General features: G+C 39.5%; 1 protein-coding gene across 3 annotated transcripts in view; it reads left to right on the top strand.

The window, feature by feature from the left end:
* The window catches only part of HS2ST1 (heparan sulfate 2-O-sulfotransferase 1), a 105,477-nt gene that overhangs the window by 70,011 nt on the left and 12,577 nt on the right, over positions 1 to 22,889 (top strand). For 2 of the 3 annotated variants that reach the window (XM_039320970.1, XM_039320969.1), the window contains exons 3-5: positions 8,100 to 8,338; positions 16,455 to 16,540; positions 21,617 to 21,761. In XM_039320970.1, coding sequence (XP_039176904.1) covers positions 8,100 to 8,338; positions 16,455 to 16,540; positions 21,617 to 21,761 — 470 coding nt within the window. The remainder of the gene's footprint in view (positions 1 to 8,099; positions 8,339 to 16,454; positions 16,541 to 21,616; positions 21,762 to 22,889) is intronic. The other variant, XM_039320971.1, reaches the window with a different exon arrangement.

Below are 22,889 nucleotides of genomic sequence, written 5' to 3'. Positions count from 1 at the left end.
CTTCAGCCATAGCTCACCTCCTGTCAATTCAGGCCATAGAGAAGGTTCCAAAGGAAGAGGAAGGAAGAGGATTTTATTCCATCCTCTTTGTGATCCCAAAGACATCCGGAGGGTGGAGAGCAATATTGGACCTGAAGGGATTGAATTATTATGTAAATTACAGGAGGTTCAAGATGCAGTCCTTGAAATCCATCCTAGCCAGCGTCAGGAAGGGCGACCTCCTGTCCTCTATAGATCTCACGGAGGCGTACCTGCATATCCCCATCCATCCCAGCTACCGGAAATTCCTCAGATTTACCTACGCGGGCCGGCATTACCAATACAGGGCCCTACCTTTCGGGCTATCCTCAGCCCCAAGGGTATTTACCAAGATCCTAGCCGTAATAGCGGCCCATCTCAGGCTGATGCCGGTACGCGTACAGTTTTATCTGGACGACATCTTGATTCAGTCCAGCTCACAGGAGCAAGCAAAATTAGACCTCCAGACCACAATCCGAACCCTACAAGGGCATGGATTCTCAGTCAATATAGACAAGAGACACCTCACTCCATCAAGGAGACTGCAACATCTAGGCGCAGTGATAGACTCGTCGCAGTGCAGGGTATACCTTTCCCAGGAGTGGCAGACCAGCATCTCCAAGCTAGTTCACCAAATTCAGAGAACCAGGAGAGTGCCCTTGATACAGCTCTCGAAACTCCTGGGAAAGATGATATCTTGCATGGGCATTGTTCCATGGGCAAGGCTCCACTCGAGGGAGTTGCAGTGGTTCCTCCTACCCTACCAGAGGAGGAACCTCAGTACCTCCAACAGGAAAGTCTTGGTACCAGTTCAGGTGATGGGATCACTGAAATGGTGGATATCTCCTATGACACTCAAGGGGAGTTTATTCAGGGAGCCGAACAGGGTTACGCTCACGACAGACGCGAGCCTATTCGGATGGGGAGCCCATCTGGGAACCCAGATAGCACAGGGCCAGTGGGATCAAAAGGATCTTTCACACAGCATCAATTGGCTAGAGCTTCGGGCCATTCACTTGGCTCTACGTCACTTCTCCCACCTAGTAATAAGAAGACACGTCCTCGCGTTAACAGACAATGTAGCAGCCAAGGCACATGTCAACAAGGAGGGGGGAACACGATCAGCAGAACTAATGAGGGAGGCATTAGCCCTGGCGCGGTGGGCAGAAACCAACGTGAGTTCCATCAGAGCGGAACACATCTCAGGGGAGACGAATCTCCAGGCAGACTTCCTGAGCAGAGCCAAGATGGACCAGTCGGAATGGCGACTGGATACGGCTCTGTTCGAGGAGATCTCCCGGAGGTTCGGACGGACGCACCTGGACCTATTTGCCACTCCAAAGAACTCACAACTCCCCAGGTTTTTCTCCAGATTCCCGAGTCCGGGTTCGGAAGGAACAGATGCTCTCAGGTGTCGATGGCCGGCGCAACTCCTGTACGCCTTTCCACCGCTGCCCTTAATACCGGCAACCATACGCAAGTTGATCCTGGAAGGCGCAGAGGTAATCTTCATTGCCCCACATTGGCCACGGCGCCCGTGGTTTGCCGACCTCGTGGATCTTTCGATATCACCCCCATGGAGGATCCCCCCGGACAGAGTAAGTCTCAGTCAAGGCAAGTTTTTACACCCAGATCCCCAGTGGCTACAACTAGCCGTTTGGCATTTGAGCGGCAAAGTCTAGCCAAACAAGCCTACTCTGCAGGGGTGATATCGATCATACAAGCATCAAGACGATCCTCCACAAACAGGATTTACGATGCTACATGGAAAGGCTTTTGCAGGTGGTGCATACCGCTTCACCTAGATCCAGCCGCAAGTATCTATTCCCAATATCCTAGATTATCTCTTGGAGGGTCTTAATAAAGGCCTATCAGTCAGCACTATTCGCAGACAGGTATCGGCCCTCTCAACTGTACTTTCCTGTGACAACTTATCCTCCCTAGCGTAGCATCCAGCGATTAGCGCCTTTTTAAAGGGGGCGGCCAACACTAAACCTCCTGTTATACACAGGTACCCGTCTTGGAGCTTGCCTAAAGTTCTTCTAGCCTTGACATCAGCACCCTTTGAGCCCCTTGAATCATGTTCTCTTCATCATCTATCGCTGAAGGTAGCCTTTCTTGTGGCAATTACTTCAGCAAGGAGGATTTCAGAACTAGCGGCACTGTCAGTAAGGAAGGATCTTTGTACCTTCTTCAAGGATAAGGTCGTTCTTAGACCGGATCCGGCCTTCATTCCGAAGGTAAACAGCATCTTTCACAGATCTCAGGAACTGACTCTTCCTGATTTCTGCCCAAAACCCAGACATAGGCTAGAACATAGATGGCATAAACTGGACGTGCGTAGAGCGCTGTGTTTCTACGTGAAACTCACTTCGTCCTTCCGCAGGACGGAAGCATTATTTGTTTCCTTCCAACCATCAGCTATGGGAAAGAAGGTGTCATCTTCTACCATAGGTAGGTGGATCAGAGCCTGTATAGCCCAAGCTTACGTCTCGCAGGATCTTCCAGTGCCCACACACGTGACTGCCCATTCAACACGAAGCGCAGCTACATCTGCGGCGTGGTTGACACAAGCGTCGGTGGAAGAGATTTGCAAGGCCGCGACTTGGTCTTCGCCTTCTGTCTTCATTCGGCATTATCGTTTAGACTCCTTTGCTGCAGCAGATGCTGCCTTTGGTAGAAGAGTGCTACAGCAAGTCGTATCTGCTCAGGATTCAGTGGCCTAGACACTCCCTCCCAGGGGGACATGAGGGCTTTGGTATGTCCCATCCATTGGACTCTACAGCCATCCTGCTGGAGAAGGGGCGTTGTCTTACCTGAACTCCTTTTCTCAGCAGGATGATGTAGAGTCCAAGCCCACCCAGGTATTAGGTCTAGGCAGGTATAGGATAAGGAGCTACCGTATCAATTCCAACAAGTTCTCGCCTAAGTCAAAACTGGGGTCACGCCCAAAGGAAGGTTGTGGCCAAAGTTTTTACCCAGTCTGCCGGGCAGGAAGGCTGTCATAGAACCCATCCATTGGACTCTACATCATCCTGCTGAGAAAAGGCGTTCAGGTAAGACAACGCCCCTTTCCACCCCAGTTGTTACCAGTTTCTTCTGATGAAATGCTGTCTTTGGGTCTCAACAAACATGTCTTCTGGTATTTGGCCAAATAACTCTGTCTTTGCCTTGTCTTTCCAGAGGACATCTAGAAATCATAGTCTTTGCCTAAGTATTCATGAGCAAATTTATTCTTTGCCTGATATTTAAACAGGAAAGGTTTTGGAACATGTCCCATGAAGTTAATTTATGTAGTTTCATTTTTAATAGTAAACTGATGCATTTTGACATCAGTAGTGTTGGGAGCTACTTGTAGCTCATGTGCTGAAATTCTGGGCGTCTTAGAGACTTCTTTCAGCATCTTGCATTTTGCTATCTTGCTAGGACTTCCTGACCTAGACAAGTTGGCAGTTGTTTGAAATCTCCTCCAGTTGTAGATAACCTAATCTAGACAGTGGAATGATTGATATGTTTTTGTTTGGTAATCTTTTAAAATATCTTCCTAGACTCATAGATATATGTTTCTGAAGGCTTCAGAGAGCTCTTTTGATCTAGGCATGATGATATCACACACTTCAACAACAAAGAGCAAATCAAGCTAAATTGTTTGAGGTTTAAAGATAGTTTCCCAGATCCTCTCTAACAATGCTCTAATCACCTGATGCATCAGATTCTAATTTTAGGTATTTGAAGTAGTGAGAAACGTAGGGATATCATTTTTCCACATGTGAAATTTGCATTAATGTATATTTAAATTACACAATGGACTATAAAATGTAAGTGGTGCATGATGTTTATATTATACACTGTATTCCCTTTATCAATATTGTTGAAATGAAGATCAGGTATTTATATGTTAAAATTTGGCAAAAAAGTGAAAAATTTCAATGGGGTGTACTTATACTTTTTCACATGAATGTAGATACAACTTTTCTTTAGTTCCTTTTTTTTTCTTTTAGTACCTATCTTTCTTTTCCCATCAGCTTTTAGATGCAAAATGTTAAGATTCTGCCATCCTTAAATACCACTGAACTAAAAGCAACAAAAATCCTTCACAATTGGATCAATGAAATAATTTGCATGTAATACAAGCGTAAACAAGGGAACGACTTAGACAAAGAAAGGAAGGAAAAAAGAAAGGGAGTAGTGAACTGAGAAAAATGACACAGATCTCCGTTTTTTAAAAGATATCTGTAAAAGATAGCTTTTGTAAAATATATATTTTGTATCTGCCACCTGTTTTAACAGGACTGAGCATTTCATTACATATGTTAGGTTTTACTTGCTCTTTTTCTTGTTTTCAGGAAAGAATTTTTATTGCTCGGATGGTGTGGTGTTTTTTTTTTTTTGTTTGCTTGTATATCCCAAGGGTATATGTTCCACAGAAAGCAAATATAGAAACGGAATACTTTATATTGTTCCTACTTGTGTGCTAACTCTGAGCATGCTTTAATGTATATTTGGGGATGGGAACCATTTTTTTCTCTTCCTTTGAAAGCCCCACTCTTCTCCAGATGGAGAACTGCATGTTGATGGTGAGGACAAATGATGCAAGACATTGATAGTGCTGCCCATTTTTCTTGCTCTTACATTTCTCTGTTCCCACCCAACAAGCTGCTGCCAAACAAAACAAATGTATTTCTTACTTGAGATCTCAACTGATTAATTGCAGGGCATTTTCCTCGTCTTGCTTTTCTTTTGACCATTTTAGTCTCCCTGTTTTTACCCCACCCCCATCCCACCACATTATTTCCAGAAATTCAAAATGACTTCTAACATTGGATTTCCCTTTTCTGGGTGGAATATAACTCCATTAATTTCAGATTTCCCTGATTTGTATTCTTTCTATCTATATGAACTTTGAGAAGTTCAGGATGCCTATTCCTGCCCTAAAATCCCAATATTATCTTTACACTCTCCCATTGCAAAGACAGTATTTCTATCTTCTTGACTAGGTTAAGAAATTGCAATGAGGAGTACTACAATCATTATGGAAAGAGTATGTTTATTAAACTGCTAGGCAGTTTACCTTCAGGGCATCTAGGAGTGACAGGCCTTTATATATACTACTACTACTGCATTCGTGTTGGAAGCACCTACCAAAGCACTTCTGGGTTGAAAGGATTATCTGGTAATATCACGGTTGCCCAGGGGATGCCTGAGGGGGCTTCTTTCATGTCCCTGTTATTTTCCCGCTGAAGTGGTACCCATTTATCTACTTGCATTTACATGCTTTCGAACTGCTAGGTGGGCAGGAGATGGGGCAAATTGACAGGAGCTCATTCTGTCACATATTCATTCTCAGGTTTTGAACTGCTGAGCTGTTGACCTCTCAATGGTCTTTTGACTCAGTTTCCTAACTACAAGAGTTACCACGGCCCCATCCCTATATTGAAAAGGTACATTCATTTGGATGATAGTACTGGCTATGTTCTTCAGCATGGCGAGTGTAAAATAACACCAAAGTATATTGTCCCAGTTTCTGGGATTTCCATTTCAGGTTTTCTACTTGCTTCATTTGTTCTTTTCTTTTTTGTAGCTTGTGTTTTTGTACTCAAGATGGAAATTTTACGTCTTTAATGATGATATTGTCATAAAATGCTTCCACTTCTTATCAGACTTGCAATTAATGTCTAATTGGATTTTGCAAAGCAAATCATTGTAATATCATACACAAGGGACAGTGCTTAATTAAAATAAGCGCAGGATTCATTTTATCTAAATTTCAGTTCCTTTTTGCAATTAATTGACTAAATCCAAAATGGTCACTAGCTAATGTTTTGCAAAATTCATATTATGTGCAGTATCTTTTCAACTGTCTCCCTTTGCAAAGTGTTGGATATTTTATAGTCATTATTTGTAGGATATACAGTGGGGCAAAAAAGTATTTAGTCAGCCACCAATTGTGCAAGATCTCCCACTTAAAAAGATGAGAGAGACCTGTAATTGTCATCATACCTCAACTATGAGAGACAGAATGAGAAAACAAATGCAGACAATCACATTGTCTGATTTGGAAAGAATTTATTTGCAAATTATGGCGGAAAATAAGTATTTGGTCACCTACAAACAAGCAAGATTTCTGGCTCTCACAGACCTGTAACTTCTTCTTTAAGAGGCTCCTCTGTCCTCCACTCATTACCTGTATTAATGGCACCTGTTTGAACTTGTTATCAGTATAAAAGACACCTGTCCACAACCTCAAACAGTCACACTCCAAACTCCACTATGGTGAAGACCAAAGAGCTGTCGAAGGACACCAGAAACAAAATTGTAGACCTGCACAAGGTTGGGAAGACTGAATGTGCAATAGGCAAGCAGCTTGGTGTGAAGAAATCAACTGTGGAAGCAATAATTAGAAAATGGAAGACATACAAGACCACTGATAATCTCCCTTGATCTGGGGCTCCACGCAAGATCTCACCCCATGGGGTCAACATGATCACAAGAACGGTGAGCAAAAATCCCAGAACCACACGGGGGGACCTAGTGAATGATCTGCAGAGAACTGGGACCAACGTAACAAAAGCAACCATCAGTAACACACTATGCCGCCAGGGACTCAGATCCTGCAGTGCCAGACGTGTCCCCCTGCTTAAGCCAGTACATGTCCGGGCCCGTCTGAAGTTTGCTAGAGAGCATTTGGATGATCCAGAAGAGGATTGGGAGAATGTCCTATGGTCAGATGAAACCAAAGTAGAACTATTTGGTAGAAACACAACTCATGCTGTTTGGAGGAGAGAGAATGCTGAGTTGCATCCAAAGAACACCATACCTACTGTGAAGCATGGGGGTGGCAATATCATGCTTTGGGGCTGTTTCTCTGCAAAGGGATCAGTGACTGATCCATGTACAGGAAAGAATGAATGGGGCCATGTATCGTGAGATTTTGAGTGTAAACCTCCTTCCATCAGCAAGGGCATTGAAGATGAAACGTGGCTGGGTCTTTCAGCATGACAATGATCCCAAACACACTGCCCGGCCAACGAAGGAGTGGCTTCGTAAGAAGCATTTCAAGGTCCTGGAGTGGCCTAGCCAGTCTCCAGATCTCAACCCCAAAGAAAACCTTTGGAGGGAGTTGAAAGTCCGTGTTGCCCAGCGACAGCCCCAAAACATCACTGCTCTAGAGGAGATCTGCATGGAGGAATGGGCCAACATACCAGCAACAGTGTGTGCCAACCTTGTGAAGACTTACAGAAAATGTTTGACCTCTGTCATTGCCAACAAAGGATATATAACAAAGTATTGAGATGAACCTTTGATATTGACTAAATACTTATTTTCCACCATAATTTGCAAATAAATTCTTTCCAAATCAGACAATGTGATTGTCTGCATTTGTTTTCTCATTTTGTCTCTCATAGTTGAGATCTACCTATGATGACAATTACAGGCCTCTCTCATCTTTTTAAGTGGGAGAACTTGCACAATTGGTGGCTGACTAAATACTTTTTTGCCCCACTGTATGTGAAAAAACACTTACTGTGCGATCTTTTTTCTTATTCTTGTTAACCCTGAATAGTAGTTTTGTTTCCAAATTATGATCATATAGCATTAACTATGATTAAGACTAGCCATAACCTTAAATATACCTGATGGGTTTCCCTTCCTGTAGTTTATTTTATTTTATTTATTTGTATGACCACTCACCTCAACAAGTGGCTGTAGGTGGCAATGAAATAAAAACAATTACAATAATGCAAATGTTAAAATACATAATAGCCAAGAATGTATGATATACCATAATCACTAATATAACCAAGAAACAAGTCACTGCATACAGTTGGGACCTAAATTTTCCATTCAGGTTGAGATGGCATGCAGCTCCTTCATTTTAGGAAAAGTAACATTCTTTAAAGATATAGCTACAAATTTAGGATGTTTAAGGTGCTCCTTTTTAGCCATAGTTTAACCAAAGTCACTTTGCCCTAGTCTATCATATGATCCAACTCTTAGTAAAAGGAAATTGAAATTATATTGGTCTAACAAATGGCAAAATTAAAAATGTGTTTGTTTTGTTATGTGCTTTGTTTTCACAGAGAGGGCTATTGCAAAACATGAAGTTCGGGAAATAGAGCAGCGCCATACAGTAGATGGCTCTCGATCAGATCTAATCCCAGATGAAGACGATGATGTAGTGATCATTTACAATCGGGTACCTAAAACTGCAAGTACATCTTTCACAAACATTGCATATGATCTTTGTGCGAAGAATAAGTATCATGTTCTTCATATCAACACAACCAAAAACAATCCTGTTATGTCTCTACAAGATCAAGTAAGTTAACATAGTTAAGATATTACATTTTGCATTGCTCATTAATCTTACTTAATGATTTTTTTCTATCAATCATAAAGTATTGTTTGTGAGGTGATGTCTCAGTCCCAGTGGAGAACAACAAAATAATACGTTCTAATAAAATCCCTGACTTAGAATTAGAGTGGAAATTTTCATATCTGATTTATGTTACATTCTAGTTTCATTGAACTTAAATTTGAATAAAAGCAAATGTAGGTATGATATTAGTTAGACCATTATAGGTATTTGCTCTGTGATAAATTAGGGCATTCTCTCACTGTTTAAAACAGAATAAACCTTGTTCTCCTTCTGTATTTTCTACATCAATTGGTCATTCTTTCCGTTTCATACCAAATATAAATTTTTTTAGTGGCTTAAACCTTTATTTCCATCATTTGTTCATAACTGGGTCATATCATTTTTCCATACAAACCTCTTGATGGAATCCACTGATTCATATTCAGATCATTTTCCATCTTCGTTCTTAGTCAGTCTTATTACCCTTCGGCCTTCTTTTTCAAAATTCTAGAAGAATAATTGGCTTAATAATGCTAACCATATGATGTCCCTTTATGTGCTATCACGAGTAGCAAAAAAGGATTATCTGACTTATGGCTGATCAAGAAGGACTTTATTAAGGCAAGTTATATGTCCACAGAAATATGCTGAATTACTATTTTTGCCTAAATATGTATTACACACCTGGGCACTTCCCCAGAAAATCCTGTTGACTCAAATCTCAATATGCATGTTTAATGAAATCATACTGTCAAGGTTCTGATTAATGAAACCAAATAAATCAGAACTCCGAGGCTTGAAGTTTCCTCAAAGCATATCTTTATTGGATACACAATATCGGCACGGTCAAAAGTGAAACCAACTCTGAAATTTCCCTAGAGATTCATTGTAAGTAAAAGTAACATTTCCCTCCCCTCTACTTTCCTACAAGTAATCCCCAGGTACGAGCGTTTATTTCGTGAGTTTTCACAAAAACAAATTAATTCAGAAAGGGTACTTACATTAGAAATTCAAAACTGTGACCAAAAAGAGGCCTCTGTAGCCATGTGACTTGATTTCAGTCTCTACTGCAGCGGAGGCCATTTTTATCTCTGTGACTTGCCTGGGCCATTTGGGGCTACGAGAAGCTGGAAGGTTTTTTTTTATTTTTGTCCCTGGTCACATGGCCAAACAAGAGCCGAGCCGGTACCAGTTTTTGCTTTCGCTGCAATCTGCTACTGCCTGGGCTCGAGTGCTACAATTACTTCCGTAAGTATTTAAAAAAAATTTTTTTGTTACTCTATAGTTTGCAAACACAATAGTTTGCAAAGTACAGTACTTAAAAAGCAGAGCAGTTCCCAAAGTGGGAACTGCTCTGCTTTTTAAGTACTGTACTTCGCAAACGATTGTATTTGCAAACTATTGAGCTTTTATTGTGGAAATTAGCATATATTACAGTAGTTTGTAGATTTTAAATTTAAATTCCCTCCAGAAGTTGTGGGTGCCCCATCACTGGAAGCTTTTAAGAAGAGACTGGATGGCATTGATCAGAAATACTCTCTTGTGAGAGCAGTGGGTTAGACTAGCTGATCTCAAAGTCCCTTCCATCTCTGTTACTATTGCAAGCCGAGAGTTCTGCAAATCCCTCCCCCAGCTCCTTCTGGGTGCCTGGCTGGCTCTTAAGCTAGTGATTTTTATTAAAGCAACACCTGCCACCGCTCCCCCCTCCCCCCGGCAGCTGAAGATGCTTGAGCTGACTAGCAGCAGTGTTTTTTTTTTTAAATAAAAAATAACTCTGATAGCTTGCAAGCCCTGCTTGGAGGAAATTTAGTTCTTGAGCCAGTTCACCAGAAAGAGCTGATCGGTGGCTGGTGGTAAACCCTCCCAGTTCAGTTAACATGGCAGCTATCGGAGGAAATAGTAAGTCAGATCTTCATTCATTTAACAATCCATTTGATTTAATCAATAAATTGGATTTTAAAAATTTCTAAAATTAAGTCTGATTCATTTGAAGAGTTTTTTTGACTTACGAGCCTAATGGCCAGGTTCGTACCTCAGGGACTACCTGTATAGATCATGCTATCCAATGAAAATAATTGGCAGGCTCCTCAATTCATCTTCCCTCCTCTTTCCAGCACCTACGGGAATGACCTTGGTTCCCACGGGACCGCTCTGCGTTTTGTCTAGCAATACTTTCGTTTTCTTATCTCCCTTCCCCCCAATCTGTGTGACAACTTAGAACAACAAAGATGGCTTCAGCCAGGCTCTTTTTAGAAGTTGACACAGACATCATTGTTGCACTTGTTTTTTTATCATATTTATCAGCAATTTTGAAATTCGTAACCTATTTTATTCCCTTACGTTTTTCTGAGCATGTGATTCTTATTCTTTATATCTCAGAGAATTTTTGAAGCTCCCAATTTTCACTTTTTTTCCCTGTAGGATTTCTGATGCTTTTTCTCTGTCAAGATACATTTATTCTATTTTTCACATCTAAAAAATGCATCTGGGTTGAAAATGTAAAACAGTTTGAATATTCCAGAAATTCAGAAATAGCTTTTGAATACTTTCTTTTTAAGTATCAGGAAAAAAATGTTCTGCAAAAATCCTTTTATATTTTCTGACCTTCCTAAGTAAAATTTTAGAAAAAAGTCTCCAGTTCAAGCATTCCTCCAAAATAAAATCCCAAACGTGTGTATGTGTGTGTGTGTGATAGCTTTTGTAACAATATGAAAGAGAAATAGTAGTGAAAATACTTGCAGAGTTGCTTATGATCCTGAATAATTGATGACAAATGAATATTCTCTGTTCATGAAAGGCTTTGGCATCAAATATAGTGATACCAACATACATTAATTGTTACTTCAGTTACTTACTACTGCAAGATAGAAGACAAAAATACTAGTATTAAAAAAGGCCTACAGGTAAGGTCTTTTGTATTTATGTGCCATTATGATAGTAGATTTTCCCTAGAAAAGAATGTTGAATGGGCAGTTTAATATTTGCTCCAGTTTATTTTCCTGGGATTTTTCATTCAACATGCAGGTGCTGGATGAGGTGGAGATTTGAATGACAGCATAGCACAGTCTTTTTTTTAAAAAAAATCACACATTGGTATTCACGGTCTTTGTACTTAAACTGTCTGGATTCACTTGGGAACTGATGCTGCATGAGTTGGTTGAAACTGAAGTAATAATTGGAAGGATCTGTGACTGTTGGACCTTGAGTTTTGATTGTTGGAATAGTATTTTTCATATTTATCTAGATTCGATTATTGGAATAGTATTTTTCATATTTATCTAGCTTGGAATGTTTAGAATATCATCATTATGTCTAGATCTTATAGGTCAGTTGTAGGATAAAAGAACTATTGTAGCCCAAATAGTTCATTTCATATTTAAGACCTTCAAAAATCTAACATTCTAAAAATATATAAGCAGTTGTAGTTAAATTTAAGAGACGCGTGACAGTATTTTGTTTTATTTTTTTTAAAAATATATACTTGACGCACTACACTGACTGTTTACTCAAACACTGGGAATGAACATCCATCATATGTCTTTGCAATAAGTTAGAAGAGTATTCTTTAGAGCTGGATCCATGGCAACTGTATTCCTAATAACTTCATTCACTTTTGATAACAACATTAAAATATATATTTAACTTGTATAAGTAAGCTTTGAAATATTTGCAGCAGCCCATGGAATGAAAAATTCTGTGTAGGCTTTTTTATTTATTTTATTTTTGTAGCAGATTATGATGGCGACAGGTAGTCTTCGATTTATGACAGTAATGGAGCCTGCCCATTCTTGTCAGACTACGTTAAATGAAGTGCATAATTAATGATCTCCCCGTCCCTGCTTTCCCCAATGCGTTCCTAAAACAAATGCATAGGTCATTAGGTAGAGCTTGGGGTGACTTGGGGGTGAGGGAAACCATGGAGGCCTAGTGCAGGCACACGCGCACCGGGTAGACCTCCCCCAACCTCTGATATCCCAAGCTCTGCCTCCTGATCCTTGAGTTTCCCAAAGACTTATGGGCCTCCTCCATACCCCACCCCGTCACAATCACACATTTCCTTTTGAAGATATTCAGAGCTCAGGAAGTTGGAGTAGAAAAAATTCCCTTGCTGGATGATTGCTGGGCCACATGGCACAATTGAGAAAAAAAATCCTGCTGGTTTTGCTTCCCTCACAATCTTTTCCTGCCCAGTGCCAGTCGCTCTAGCTTTACGCTAGTCTGGCTGGCATTCGGGGAATCAAGTAATTGTGCCGATTTTGGTCTGTTGCAATCCTTTCTTCCTCAGCAAGTGTAAATCGGCACGATTTCCTTCTTCTTCTTGTGCCATATCCGTTATCGGACGTTGGCGATCATGTTGGCGATCCTGTTTTTATCAGCAGCATGAAAAAGTGCTGCTGAGTTTTGTCCAAACCAGTCCCTTAGATTTTGAAGCCATGATGTTCTTCTTCTGCCTGGCCCTCGTTTGCCTTCAATCTTTCCCTGGAGGATTAAATGGAGTATGCCGTATTTTTCTGGGTGTCGCATCACATGTCCAAAATATTCTAACTTTTGTTTTTTAATTGTTTTGATGATTTCCCTTGGCTTTCCCAGGCAGCTTATTACCTCCTCATTTCTGATCTTGTCAATCCAACTTATACGCAACAGCCGCCTGTAAATCCACATTTCAAATGCTTCTAGTCTCTTCAGGTGGCCTTCTGTCAGAGACCAACTCTCTACTCCATAGAGCAGGATAGAAAAAATGTAACATCTGACAAGCCTGATTTTCTTTAGCTCCTCGAATGCTGGCATAAGGCCTTATACTAGTATGGCTAGTATTCGGGGAGCTACTGGTAAGAAGAAATTGTGCCAGTTTTGGTCTGTTGCAATCCTTTCATCCCCAGCCAGCATAAATCAGCATGACTTCTTATCCTCCCAAATGCCAGCGTAGGGCTAGAGTTACACTGGCTGAGGAGGAAAGGATTGCAATGGACCAAAATCAGCACAATTTCTTTTTTAGTTCTCCAAACGCCAGCCATTCTAGCGTAAGGCCTTATGCTGGCATTCAGGGAGCTAAGGATGGCAGTCGGCATGAATTCTTCTGAACACCCCGAACCCCAGCCATGCTAGTGTAAAGTTAATGCGGCTAGCTCTGTGGACAAAAGGATTGTGAGGGAAGCAAACCCAGCAGGATTTCTTCTCAATTGTGCCATGTGGTCCATCAGTGGCCGAGCAAGGGAGCAGCCTTCTCTACCTGACTTCCTGAGCACTGGATATCTTCGAAAGATAAGTGAGCGAATGGTGCCAGGAGTGGTGGGTGGTGGATAGGAGTGAGTGGAACCCGGTATGGTGGGAAAGCAGGCTCAATGCCTCGGAGAGCCTGACAGGGCAGGATGAGAGAGTGATAGGTAGGATGGTATGCTGCAGTGTCTTTGTGGCCGGTGGTAAGGATGAATGACCACAGGGGTGCTGCAGGGGTTGTTAAGGTTGAAAGGATTTGTATTTAGATTATTTGGGGGGGGGGGAGTTGTAACTTCCAGTGTTCATTAAATGGCCTGTTGTACCTTAGTTATCTATATTTTGTAAGACACATTGATGTTATATAAGAGTTTGCGATACATTGTAGATAATAATTAAATAAAATTTGGTTTCTGTATCATATATTTCTGTTCCATTTGACATAGCATAGAGAACTAGCTATTGTTGCTATACCAAAACAGAATTAAACTTTCACCCCACCTGTTCTCCCCCCCTCTCTCTCTCACACACACACACCTATGTTCTATTATTATTGAGTATGCTTAATTCTGGAACTTCTGGAAGTGTGTAGTGGGGTGCCCCAGGGCTCTGTTCTGGGCCCAGTACTCTTCAACATCTTCATCAATGACTTGGATGAAGGGATAGATGGGGAACTCATCAAATTTGCAGACGACACCAAGCTGGCAGGAATAGCCAACACTCCAGAAGACAGGCTTCAGATACAGAAGGATCTGGACAGACTTGAACACTGGGCACTAACTAACAAAATGAAATTCAATGGTGAAAAAAGCAAGGTTCTACATTTAGGCAAGAAAAACCAAATGCACAAGTACAGCATAGGTGGCACCATGCTCAATAGTAGTAACTGTGAGAGGGACCTCGGAGTCCTAGTAGACAATCACTTAAATATGAGCCAGCAGTGTGCTGCAGCTGCCAAAAAGGCCAACACAGTGCTAGGCTGCATTAACAGAGGGATAGAATCAAGATCACGTGAAGTATTAATACCACTCTTCAATGCCTTGGTAAGGCCACACTTGGAATACTGCATCCAGTTTTGGTCACCACGATGTAAAAAAGATGTTGAGACTCTAGAAAGAGTACAGAGAAGAGCAACAAAGATGATTAGGGGACTGGAGGCTAAAACATATAAGGAACGGTTGCTAGAATTGGGTATGTCTAGTTTAACGAAGAGAAGGACAAGGGGGACATGATAGCAGTATTCCAATATCTCAGGGGCTGCCATAAAGAAGAGGGAATAAGCTATTTTCCAAAGCACCTGAAGGCAGGACAAGAAGCAACGGGTGGAAACTAATCAAGGAGAGAAGCAACCTAGAACTAAGGAGAAACTTCCTGACAGTGAGAACAATTAATCAGTGGAACAGCTTGCCTCCAGAAGCAGTAAATGCTCCAACACTGGAAGTTTTTAAGAAGAGACTGGACAGCCATTTGTCCGAAATGGTGTAGGGTTTCCTGCCCGAGCAGGGGGTTGGACTAGATGACCTCCAAGGTCCCTTCCAACTTTATTATTATTATTATTATTATTATTATTATTATTATTATTATTATTATTATATAATTCTCATTGTGCTAGGTATTGTTTTTATCTCTAGGTTTTTATGATTATTTTGGGGGGGTTACTTTCTCAAACATTGCAGTTCCACTGAGCAAGTTGGTAGCTGATTTTTTTGTTAATAATGCTGGGAGTTAGCACTTGAATTTACTATTGGATAAATAGTATAAATTCTACAGTTGAAATCGTCCCCATTTTATATTGACTTGACAATCGTGTCTGTGTTCATTGGCTAAAGCAATCTCCTTCTCCAAAGGTCAAGATGTAGCTTACTTCAGATGTTTGGTATTCTCTTGGCAATAGCTAAAGTCATTTTGCCAGACAACTCTCAGAAATTCCAGCAGCCATGAATACTGTGTTAGGAATGTTGTTCTAGAAATAGCATTACATATTATCTTGATAAATTACGAGATATGTCTGCTTTATCTCATCTGTTTTCCATTACAGTTTCAACTTCTGAAAGTACAAGATTAGATTATTACAGATACTGTTTTTCATGTTGATCAATTTTTGTCCAAGTTTGTTGCTTTCCGAATTATGTATTTGTATGCAAACTCATATAGCTTCTTCAAAAATACTAATACTGAGTGTCTGTACAGATAATAGGGACAGTCTTGAGCAGTCATGTAAGCTGTCCTAAGGATCTAGCTGCTTTAATGCTTTGAAGACCCCAGATCCTTTAATGCTTTGAAGACAGCAAACTTTTTAAAGCACCACTTTCAAATACTTGGAATAATACAAATGTATTGTAATTTCCAACTCAAAATTCCAGGTCTGTGGACTAGAATGAGACGTTGAAGAACGTTTCTATGATATTGCTAAGAAAATTAATTGAAATATTGCTGAAGTTGCCAGGAGTTAAGCCTGGCTTGGAGCTTTTACTCTTATCTGTATTTACCGGTGTGTCATTGTGTCAAAATTTGTATATTCTAATTATGAAAGATAGGAACTAAATATAACACTTCAAATAATAAATACATATTTGACTAATAATTAAACCTAAGGTTGTTCAATGTATTATTATACAATATGAAATATAACACATCCCTGATTAAAAACTTAGCCATGTTTAGCAAATCCCAATGTTTTCAGCTATCTGTCCATAATAAATATTGATGATGCTGGCTCATCATCCTTGAATTTCTGGAGGATATAAAGTAGAATAAATTATATAATGAATACACACACACACACACACACACACACACTCACACACACACACTGTTGTATTTTGTTTTGTAAAATATTAAACAATCTTCCTTTTTCTTATAGGTACGTTTTGTGAAGAACATAACTTCATGGAAAGAGATGAAACCAGGATTTTATCATGGACATATATCCTTCTTGGATTTTGCAAAGTAAGCTACACAACAAATCATTCAATTTGCACCAATTTGACCTTGAATCATTCTTTATCATTTTAATTTTCATGGTATAACAACTGTAGTTCACGATTCACTTTAGTTTGTACTGCCCTCTCATGGTCAAGATCAGAAACTGCACCATACAGAGAACTGCAAATACCGTACCGGGTTTTGGTCTCTCCTATTAAAGTTTTATTTTTCTCTGCCTCCACCTCCTCTCTCATTTTCTTAACATGTCCTTTCCTGTTCAGACTTGGTGACAAGAATGTTGTAAATCATGTTGCCTCTTAAAAGAGCAAGTTATACACATTGATATATCTGAATAGTCAGAGAAATTAAATCAGAGAAATTATTTTTCCTGATAGTTAAATCTTGAATGTTTGTGTATATGTATGTGTGCATGTGTGTGCACGTGCGGGCGTGCGCATGTGTATATCCCTGTCATAAAGATAAGAACAGATTATTTTAATAACTTATTTTCTCTAACATTTCAACAGAGGATCTCTCTTCCCCTATCTCAAGACAATAACCAAGTTATAAAGCTTCATCATTCAGTCCTAATCAGTAAAACTCCATTAAAATTTATCAGAAAAAAGAAGGTATATAGGTATATATTTAACCATATTGTATTCTATATCTTCCTATATATTTTAATAGGATTTTAAACACAAGAAGGATTCTTATAGATTTATAAGATTTCAAAATCTTATTTTCAATCCATCTGGCCCCTTAGCAACTTTCTAAAATCAATGTTCTAATTATTTCAAAACAATTTATTCCAAGTTGTTAAACTTCTTTCCCTGTGGACTGAAGGAGAAACACCAGGTTTGATGAAACTTGCCATTCTGAAAGTTCTTGATAGCCCCAACGCAGTTAATAAACAATTTCCAGAAATGATTAAGAAAGGATGTGGATGAACCCAGTGTCCATTTGAATGCTTTCAACCATAGCTTGGGCAAAGCTGAGTTTGCTTCAGCTTCAGGAGCTCTAAAACCCTCTAGAGCAGTGGTTCTCAACCTGTGGGTTGGGACCCCATTTGGGGTCGAATGACCATTTCATGGGGGTCACCAGACAACGCAGTCTGCCATTTTTTCCCCCCTTTCCTTAGCTGTGCTAAGGAAATAGACTCTCTTGAACAGAGTCTAATTTTATTGGCTTTCAAAAGCCAATAGGAATTGTCCAGGCTGTCTCTGCCCTACTGAGCCCGCCAAAAGTCCCATTCTGCAAACGGTGCTGCACCAGTTGAGTAGTCCTCGACTTACAACCGGTTGAGTAGTCCTCGACTTACGACCGGTTGGGGGGTTGCGGCATTAAAAAGGTTGAGAACCACTGCTCTAGAGGCCATTGTTTTACAGTTTAATTACAAGGAGCCTCAGTATAGAGCACATAAAGGAGATCCCAGGTCCTCCCCTTTATCTGGAGAAGAATTTCGAAGCACTAATTTGTTTGCCATTTCCTTGCTCCATTTCAGTCATGGTGGTATTAAATTGTTAAGAGCGTCCCATCCTCAAATGTTAGGACTAAATGCTTATTCTCCTTAAAGGATTTCTGAGTGGAAGTTGATGTTGTGAAAAATCTCAGGTACTCCAGGCTAGTGGCTAAAATTATTTTATAGAAATGTAATTGTTAGTTTTAGCATTAAATGTGATTAAAGCAACATAGAGCATTGGGCCAGAAACTCCACACCTTAGGATGGGTGCATGCTTTGCAATATATACAGAAAAAAGGGTATGGCTTGCCTTGCAACTTGCATCATTTTGGGACTCTCCTGCTTATCTTTGTGGATCTTACAGTTCTGTACTCTGACAATGTCTGAGACAGAGACCAGTGCATGAAATTTCTGTTTGAACATTTATTTTAAGAATAGTGGGAATATAGGTTGAATATGATATGTTTTTCATATTTTTTTCAGATCCTTCTGCTTATAGCAATAACATTTAGACTTATGTACTGCTACATAGTGCTTTACAGCACTCTCTGAGTGGTTTACAAATGTCAGCATATTGCCCCTAACAAACTGAGTCTTCATTTTACCGACCTTGGAAGGATGGAAGACTGAGTCAACCTGGGGCCAGTCAGGATCGAACTCCTAGCTGTGGGCAGAATTAGCCTGCAAATATGGCATTCTAACCACTGCACCATCACAACTCCTATATGTTGTAGTCATTGTTTAATTCTCAATTTTGCTTAACCTTGAAAGCATGGTAGTTTTTAAAGCAAATTAAGAAAGAGTATCGTGTGTGTGTGTGTGTGTGTGTGTGTGTGTGCCCTCTGTTTTATTTTGGTAATTGTGTAAAAATGGCAATCTCAAACAAGTTTGTATTATATATACTCATGAAACATAGTATCACATAATGCTGCAGTGAACAATGGCAGAGAAAGGTTGAAATATATTACATACCAAGAAGGAGCTCTTAGTCTGAAAGAAAAAAAATCGCGAATATAAAATTGCCTCGTTTTTTTCAAATTCAGTAGTGTAACATACTGTATTAATGCATCTCTTGTGTTGAATATATAACCAAATAATAACCTTGTGAACAGCTTTGTAAGCATTTCTTTACTTGATAGATTATTCATAGTTTGAAACTGAAAACCTCTTAATCAAGAAAGACAACAAAACAATATCACAATTTACATTTACAGGCATATTTTCCCTAGGACTGGTTTATACTTAAGTTTTTGTTTGTTTGTTAAATGGCTGTGCCTGCCCTCTATATAGTTTGTTTGCTTATGTTTGTGATTTTGATTTTTAAAATAATGCAGTATTTGCTCTTCTTGAGTAACATATGGTGTGATGTTCTTTGAGGGAGGAAATATACACTCTCTGAATATTGTTTATTTATCTTCCTGAATAAACTCTCCCCTAGTGCTTTGATTCAATGTGCATTCATACAAAATTAAAATGAAGTTAAAAAGTTTTGCAACAGCTGTGGTAAAATATATTGTAGAAATTTTATCAAACAGCATAATGAATTAATATATACAATATATTGTTGCTTTCATGTTCTTTGAGATATAACTATTCAGCACTAACTTACTGACAGGATTCTCTTTATTTTTGAATTTTATCATGATTGATTTCTAAGAGACCTTGATATCTTTTGGGTCTCTTTCATAACAATACTGATTCATCTCTCCCATCTACCGAAGAAAGCCAAGCCTGTTCTATTCTGTGTTGGCTGTATACATTCATAGATGACATAAAAAACATATGTTTTAGAGGACATAAAGTATAGGAGGGATAATTGTAGCAGTCAGTTTCCCTTCTGCTCCTCTTTCCTGAGCATTGCCTTCCCACAGGCAGAGCTGAGCTGGCACTTCTGCTTGAGTCAAGGAATGAGAAATATGAATTAAGAAACATGTGCAACAGAGACCTTGATTCCTCTCTTTTACCTTCGCTGCAAAAGAAAGATTGGTCTTAAAATACAGTTTTTGCATTTACACCATGCGACAAATTGTAGTGTGAACAAAATGATAAATATAGCAAAATGTCAGAATGAAAGCACTTAATACATACAACAAAATCAAGAGTAGCAGCAAAAGAGGCCTTAACTGGATTGCCTGCTCTTGACATTTTGGGACCTGCACAGTTCTGTGGCCAGTGTTAAGGTTACTGCAAAACATTTAAAACTCTCCCTACCTCTTGTGGGAAATGCTGAAATCTATTAGAAACGTCCAAAATATAAGCTAGTTTTGAGTAAAGTTTCACAGAACAGCTTGTAAAGGACCATTTTGGTCAAAAAACCCCAACTTGCTGCTTAGTATATCCAACTGAATATATTTAAATAGATAATAATCTTCCACTTTAGCACAAATCTATCCGAATTTCTGGAGCAATGAAAGACAGTTTTTGCCCTTTCTTCTTGCAACCATTTTCCCCAGTGGGGCCGGAAGAGGGCCCAGGCCTTCTCCCAGCCTCACCACACCTGGGCCCTTTGTCCGGTGCTCTGCTTAACGACTGTACAGTCACTTAACAACTGAAACGGGAAGAGCCAGGATTGAGCAAAGCAGTCATTTTTCTCGTTTAACAACCACTTCACTCAACTACCAAGATTCTGGGTTCGACTAAAATTGTAAGGGGAAGACTACCTGTATGCACAATATGATGAAAAGCTTTATTTTGTACTAAATTTTCATAGGCAAGCCACTTTGCTGTGGTGGTTAAGGCATCAGTGTAGGAACCGGGAAACTATGAGCTCTAATCCTGCCTTGGGCACAAAAACAGTTGGGTGACCTTGGACCAGACACTTACTCTCTCTGCCCTAGGAGGGAGGCAGTGGTAAACTACTTCCAACATGTTGCCCAAAAAATTGCAGTGGCTTATCCAGGCAGTCTATAGGAGTCAAAGGCACAGAGACACAGACATTTTCACAAGATCGTTGTATAAATTCCTTAAAAGAAGGTGCTAATGAAAGAAGAAAACTATTGCACTAAGTCCAATCCTATCGGGTTTCTCATCTGTTGAATATAGCTAATTATCATTTTTCCAGCTTCCAGTATTCATCAAGCTTAATTATCATCTCTGCAACAAGCCTTTAAAAGGCAGGACTTTATCAAATTTATTTAACATTTATTTAAAAGGCAGGACTTTATCAAAGCAAAAAAACAAACAAACCCTATTTCTGAGCACCTCCCTCATCATACCTTTCCTGCATCTGGTCATTATAGTAACACCAGCTGCATTATCTTCTTTGTTGCAAAGTATAGTTTTAAAAGGTTGCATCTGTTGGAAGCAGAAGTACCAGACTAGACTTCTGCTGATAATACTTGTTAGACAAAATAAAGTGAGTATCTAAATGTAAATATCAAATATGCATGTTTAAAATCCACCAAAATGGAATGTATTATGATAAGGTCTGGTGACCTTCCTTTGAAAACTATCTCGACTGTGAACTTTTTTTTAAAAGGACCTTGAAATGGAAAACGTATTGTCTGCTTATTGTTTTTTCCTGAATACATTAATATGGGGGGAGAGGAGCACTCTTTTGAAATAAACTTGACACCGGATCCCTTTTTACATCATGCAGGAAACGCTTTGATTTGTCAATTAGATTATCTTTTCTGTTTCAGATTTGGTGTTAAAAAGAAACCAATATACATCAATGTCATAAGAGATCCTATAGAACGGCTGGTTTCTTATTATTACTTCCTGCGCTTTGGTGATGATTACAGGCCTGGACTCCGAAGGCGAAAGCAAGGGGATAAAAAAGTAAAAGTATATCTTGTTCACTTTCTTTGTGGCTTAGTTTTAACTATGTAATTTATGAACTAAATGAAAAACATAATGTTCAAAACCAAAACTGGAGCAAAAGTTCTCATTCCATTCACAAGAGTTTTCTGTACATTTTTTTGATCTTTTAAAACATCTATTCATGAGAGCAGGAATGAGTTTTTTTTTTAAACACTCCTTTATATATTTCTTTTGTTATTTCCCCCATAATCCTTTATTAAAGATCTTAAGCTGATTGGCTCATGTTAGAAGTTTCTGCTGTAAATTGTGAACTTACTTGCTTGTCTAGCTCTTTCCTGGATTTCTTAGCTTTCGCTTTTGACAAGTAAATAAATATGTATAGACCAGTGTTTCTCAACCTTGACAATTTTAAGGCATGTGGACTTCAACTCCCAGAATTCCACAGCCAGCAATGCTGGCTGTGGAATTCTGGGAGTTGAAGTCCACATGCCTTAAAATTGTCAATTGAGAAACACTGGTATAGACTAACTGAAGGTATCTTTCTCAAGTATCTATAGCATAAGAGGTTTCATCAAAATGATGGAAGTAGTGTCATGGAGGCACAATACAAACCTTGTCCCTTTTATACATGTGGACGCTATAATGATACATGCACAAAAGAGAAGGAGCTTACACAGTGCAATGCTACTTTTGTAATTGGCCCTCCCCCAAGGACACTTCTGATACCTTCTCCTCTCTTAGCAAATATCTGGATGCTTCATACCATGAGCAGAGTGCAGTCTATTAAGAAGTGTGTAAATATCCTTAATTGATCGGCCTGAATCTGGCGGGATAATATTACAAGTTAATGATGAATCATAAAACTTTTGCCCTGTATTGCAAAGAATCATGGATCGGAATTCTTCAAGCTGCAAGTAATATAGTCATCCCTTCCCAGTATAATATTTCATACTTTGGGGTTGAATATTATGAGACATTATCACTATCGTCTCAGAATGGAATTAGGTACAGAAGAGGATTTATTCCTGCCCCGCTTTTGTGCAGTCCCAATGAATTGAGCCTTCTTTGTCTATTTTTCATAACTACTGTATGTGAAGCAATGTATATAGAGTATGTGTATACTGTTAATACTCCTGCTGTTTACATATACAA

This window comes from Crotalus tigris, unplaced genomic scaffold (assembly GCF_016545835.1).
Source record: "Crotalus tigris isolate CLP2741 ecotype Arizona unplaced genomic scaffold, ASM1654583v1 scf7180000023718.2468807, whole genome shotgun sequence".
Classification (NCBI taxonomy): domain Eukaryota; kingdom Metazoa; phylum Chordata; class Lepidosauria; order Squamata; family Viperidae; genus Crotalus; species Crotalus tigris.
This window is presented reverse-complemented; position numbering and strand designations above follow the sequence as displayed.